Genomic DNA, 6,000 nt, shown 5'->3' on the forward strand with positions numbered 1-6,000 from the left:
GATCAAACTCTTAAATTATAAAAACAACCAGAATGAAAAAGATAATTAACTAGTTACTGTAAGTGAAGAGCAAATTTTTGTTTAAGCTGCCTAAAAGCCTATACAGAAAACATATTTTCAAAATTAAAAAGAAGGTGAACAAGTACTTCTGGAGATAAAAAGCCTTTTCTGGTACTGAATTATATCTGACTTCATAAGTTCTTATTAAAAGTAATATGGGAGATGTCTGGGTGGCCCAGTTGGTCAAGCATCCTATTCTTGATTTCGGCTCAGATTATGATCTCACAGTTTGTGAGACTGAGGTCTGCATGGGGCTTCTGTGCTGACAGCGCAAGGCCTGCACTGTCTCTCTCTCTCCCTCTCCCTCTGCCCCTAACTGTGCTTTCTCTCTCTCAAAATAAATAAACATTAAAAAAAAAAGTTATGTGGGTTATCATGGTAGACAATATCTCAGACATTTGTTATATAGAAACCTTTTCATCTGAAATTTGGAGATATTAGGAAAATAGTTTTCCTTTCTTGATTTCTGTCAACATGAAGACAACTTTGTATCGAGGCTAGAATTGTCAAGGGTTACTAATTTTAAGATATTCTGTAAGGTGAGAGACAGAGATAATTTTACATGAGGTCCTAGGTAAAACCAAGAGAATAAAAGAATTTAAGTGTGTTCCTAGGAATGCCGGGGTGGCTCAGTTGGTTGACCATCCGACTTCTGCTCAGATCATGATCTCACAGGTTCAAGCCCTGTATCAGGCTCTATGCTGACAGCTCAGAGCCTGGACCCTGCTTGGGATTCTGTGTCTCCCTCTCTCTCTACCCTTCTCCTGCTCATGCTCATGCTCATGCTCATGCTCTGTCTCTCTCTCTCTCTCTCATTCTCTCTCTCTAAAAATAAATAAACGTTAAAAAATTTCTTTAAAGAACTTAGGAGCTTCTCCCTAAGCCTTTTTCTCTGCTGTCCCCACAACTCCATGGATATTCTTCCATACTTGGTGGACTTTTTCTTTCGGTTCCCTGGAGATAACCCATCCTTACCTCCTCAACCATAGTCTCTGAGAGGAAGATTCCCAACTCCCATAGATACCCAGTTCTGACAACTTCTTAGAAAGGGCATGTTAAATAATTGGTCAACTACTATTTTTACTTAAATATTCTCACTATCTCTTAAAAATATTTCTAAAAGCAAAGGCACCTTGGTGGTTCCATTGGTTAAGCAGCCAACATCAGCTCAGGACATGATCTTGTGGTTCATAAGTTCAAGCCCTGCATCAAGCTCTATGCTGACAGCTCAGAGCCTGGAGCCTTTTTCAGATTCTGTGTCTCCCTTTCTTTCTGCCCTTCCCCTGCTCTTTCTCTGTCTCATTGTTTTTAAAAATAAATAAATGTAAAAAAATTTTTTTAATATTTCTAGAAGCAATTCCCCCTTCTAAAAAAAAACAGTTTCTGCCAATGGCACCAAAATTCTCCTACTCTCAAATAAAAAGCCTTGTAATTATATTTGATTTTACATTTTATTCATATCCCCCTCATATCTACTTAGCCCCCACATCTTATCATTTCTCTTTTGTTTTGTTTTGTTTTTTGAGAGAGCAAGTGTGAACCGGGGAGGGGAAGAGAGGGAGGGAGAGAGAATCTCAAAAGGAGTTGGTGCACAGCACAAAGCCCAAAACAGGCCTTGATCTCACAAACTGTGAGATCATGACCTGAGCCAAAATTAAGAGTAGGACGCTTGACTAACCGAGTCACCCAGGCACCCCTCATTTCTCTTTCGAAGTCCTCCCATTCTCTCCCTTTGCCATCCCTCCCCTTCCTGTTCCAGCCCTTACCATTTCATGTCTGGATTACCACAATAGCCATTCACCTGATCTGCTCCTACCCATACTTATCCTCTACCCTTGCCAAAATAAGCTTGAGTTTTGTTTTAACCTCTTACAGCCAAGTTCAAAAACCTTCCATGGTTCCCCAGTATCCTCCAGAAAAAGGCCAAACTCTTTGAGGATGAATCTCAGGACTGTGGAAATCTCTCCCCAGGGCACCTGTGCCAGCTTATCACCCTTTACCTAGTCTATGCAAAGTTCACTTATCACCACTCTCTGAAGTCCCCTGCTCAGGCCTGCCACTATTCTCACTGTTACACCCCATCTGAATTTCTTTTTTCTTCTATTCCAGTGAAATCCTAGCTACAATTCCAAGTGCTACTTACTTTAGTTCTACTTCCTCTTTGAAGTCCTCTACTCGGAGTATAGCTCATACTGATCTCCCTTAACTCAAGAAGCATTTTAAATAGATAAGGCACAATAGGGATACAGATAATACGATTCCCAACTCCTTTCCAGCATTACTTCTTAAGCACTTAAAATATGCTTGACACAGTGCTAATTACTTTATACATACTACCTTTACCTTTGATCTTTACAAGAAATCTGTGATGTACTACTATAGTATCATTTGACAGATGAGGAAGATGAGGCTCAGAGAGGTTAAATAACTTTCTTGAAACCAGCGGGTAATGGGGCTGTCACCTGCCATTGCATACCACTGCAGTGAGCTGTGAACTGCACAAGTTGTGTTGTTATCCATAGCGAAACTGGTGGGTGAAAACCTAAGACAGTCTGATTCCACAGACTGTGCTCTTAACTGTTACATTATACTGTCTTCCCAAGGATCCAATTGGCAAGGAGATTACAATCTGAATTCTAGTTGCTATCACAAGCACATTTTTCAAAACTGTAACATGAGGTACACTATTAGCAAGACAGAAAATTAGAAATAAAGGTATCCAAGGGGCACCTGGGTGGCTCAGTTGGTTGAGCGTTCACCTTCAGCTCAGGTCATGATTTCACGGTTCGTGAGTTCGAGCCCCACATTGGGCTCTGTGCTGACAGCTCAGAGCCTGGAATCTGCTTCGGATTCTGTGTCTCCCTCTCTCTCTGCCCTTCCTCCATTCAGGCTCTGTCTCTCTCTGTCTTTCGAAAATAAATTTTTTAAAAACTTAAAAAAAGAAATTAAGGTATCCAAAAAAAGCCTAGAATATATAGGTATTATAGCTATATAATTTACTAATAAAAATGTTTTTTGAGGCTTTTACTGAATATATATCTAACATTCCAGAAAGTAAAGCTCAAGTTGGGAACAAAAACTCCACAAAAAAACGCTGAGTTCAGGGCGCCTGGGTGGCTCCGTCAGCTAAGTGTCAGACTCTTGGTTTCTACTCAGGTTGTGATCCCAGGGTTCTTGAAATTGAGCCCCACATTGGGCTCTGCACTGACATTTGTGGAGCCTGCTTGGAATTCTCTCTCTGCCCTTCCCCAGCTTGCACTGACTCTATCTCTCTCAAGATAAATAAATCAACAACAACAACAACAACAAATACCTGCTGAGCTAAACACTAGAAAATGCTAAAGGTGACATTAAAAATCAGAACAGTTGATCTTTCCTGTCTTGATTTTTTTCATGTTAAACAAGGCTCCATACCTCTTAGCCACTTTATTTTTGCTTTCTTTCCCTAAAGGCATTGACATTCATTTGCTATTACCCTGTCCTAGTTTCCAGTTTCTACCTCCAAACATCCCTTCATTTGAGTCAGCCTGACATTTTAATGTACTTTTCCCAATAAAAGGTGCCCCAACTGACTGTTGATTCTTCCTTACCAAATTACTGATCCCTCCCAACTTGGTTTGCCCTATTGTTATAGCCTTATTTTTGTGTAGCAATATGTTTCACAATTCTGTAACTAATTTATAAGGTAGTGACCCCAATTCAATTAATATTGTACAGGAAAATAATTTTAAACCTTCATAAAGGGCATTTATAATTCATATACAGCCCATAGTTTGGCTTACTCTGAAGGACTTACATTATTATTGTGAAGATATTCAATTGCTCGAAGGATCTGGAACAGGTATTTTCTAAGTCGTTTATTCTCTAGTCCGTGACAATAATGTTGTAACTCATCTAATACTGTATGATCAATAAATTCAAACACCAAATGAATTTTCTTTTTCTGTCTAAAAACTTCAATCAGATTGACCAGGTTTTCATGATGAAATTGCTATTGACAAAAGAAACAGATTTTTAATAAATTATTACATGCATAATAATTTGAACATATAACACTTATATAATTTTAAAGTTTATTTATTTTGAGAGAGTGTGTGCATATAAGTAGGGGATAGGCAGAGAAGGAGGGAGATCATGACCTGAGCTGAAATCAAGAGTCAGACGCTTACTTAAACAACTGAGCTACCCAGATGCCCCAAGACCTATATAATTTTAAAAAGCAAAATATTCTAATATTAGCTTCTTTTATTCCATGCATTTCAATAGAAATTTTTCAACTTATTTGCTTACATTCCTATTTTTTAAAACTGCTAAACTCGGGGCACCTGCCTGGTTCAGACGGAAGAACATGCAACTCTTGATCTCGCAGACTTGAGTTTGAGCCCCACATTAGGTGTACAGATTACTCAAAAAATAAACATAAAAAATGCTAATCTATTTCTTAATTAAAATTTTTTAATGTTTCTTATTTATTTTTGAGAGACAAAGAGAGACAGCACAAGCAGGGGAGGGTCAGAGAGAGAGAAGGAGACACAGAATCGGAAGCAGGCTCCAGGCTCTGAGCTAGCTGTCAGCACAGAGCCAAATGCAGGGCTCGAACCTACAAACCGTGAGATCATGACCTGAGCCAAAGCCAGAAGCCCAACTGACTGAGCCACCCAGGTGCCCCTAAACTATTTCCTAATTTATATATATATAAAACAAAGGGAAATGTTTTGCCTTACTTGAGGTTGGCATATTATTGCTTATTAAAACAACTTAAAGTCAATGTACTATAATGCAACTTGATATGCTGCTAAAACATATCTTGCTATCTTTTAAATTGGTTTGTAATTAAAATTAACATCTGAAATTTAAAATGTTCTTACATTTTCAAGTGAGCATGGACTTCAATGCCATTCAGTGTGTGATATGAATTCATAGAAATTATTTTCTTAGTTTGATCCTAAACTCTCAAAAGTAAAATGTTAAGTTCCAAGTAGACAGCATAAGTTAATTATACCAGAAATCAAATGATCTATAACCTTTTCATATATGTGAAAAAATAATTTATAGCTGTGGAAACTTTATAAAAATATACCATTATTTGTGGATATCTTTTTGTTCACTGTCTATAATATTCTACTAAGCAATAAAGCATATTTTAAACTAAGTCATAATCACTGGTAAAATAACTTCCAAAGGGTAAAAATGGCATGTACCAGCAGAAAACAAATAAGGGCCCATGTGCTGCTTACTTTAGTTTTAAACACACTGAATTATTACCAAATATTCTCAAATATTTAACATTTTCAAATTACCAAGAATGTTTATTCATTTGGCTAAAAACTGAAAGGTAGGGGCTCCTGAGCAGCCTCTTCATTTCTCAGGTCATGATCTCAAGTTTCATGAGATCTAGCCCCACACTGTGCTCCGTTCTGACAGTGCACGGAGTCTGCTTCTGATTCTCTCTCTCCTTCTCTCTCTGCCACTTCCTGCTCACACTTGCTCTTTCAAAATAAATAAATAAACTTAAAAAATATTTTTAATTGAGAGAAATATTTTCAAAGTTAGATTCATTAGAATGCTTTTATGAAAAAATATTTGCATTTATTCTAATGGCACAATATCAGTTTTTTTTACTTATCTGTACTAACACATAGACCAAAGTACTTAAAATATGACCTAACAAAAAACATGCCAGAATATAATGCCAGATTCCCTTCCTATTTTTGCTCCCAATTTCCCTGATTGGCAAGATGTCAGAATGCTGTAGTGACACCATGCTGTCAGTAGCAAAAACAATAGGCTGCTTTTGGACACTACTCAACCAATCCTTCAAGTAAGGAAAACTACTGGTTCCCTGTCTAGTCTTTATTTTAAAGGCAAAAGCAACGTTAATGTGAGTTAATAAGCACTACAGAAGATCCACCCAGGGTAAGGAATCAGGTTTTTTTTTAG

At 37.6% G+C, this 6,000-nt stretch overlaps 1 protein-coding gene across 2 annotated transcripts in view; it reads right to left on the reverse strand.

Moving 5' to 3' along the window:
• Positions 1 to 6,000, reverse strand: part of CDKL3 (cyclin dependent kinase like 3) — a 97,380-nt gene that overhangs the window by 85,352 nt on the left and 6,028 nt on the right. For both annotated transcript variants that reach the window (XM_029942427.1, XM_029942426.1), the window contains exon 3: positions 3,857 to 4,051. In XM_029942427.1, the coding sequence (XP_029798287.1) occupies positions 3,857 to 4,051 (195 nt within the window). The remainder of the gene's footprint in view (positions 1 to 3,856; positions 4,052 to 6,000) is intronic.

Source organism: Suricata suricatta, chromosome 6 (assembly GCF_006229205.1).
Source record: "Suricata suricatta isolate VVHF042 chromosome 6, meerkat_22Aug2017_6uvM2_HiC, whole genome shotgun sequence".
NCBI lineage: Eukaryota > Metazoa > Chordata > Mammalia > Carnivora > Herpestidae > Suricata > Suricata suricatta.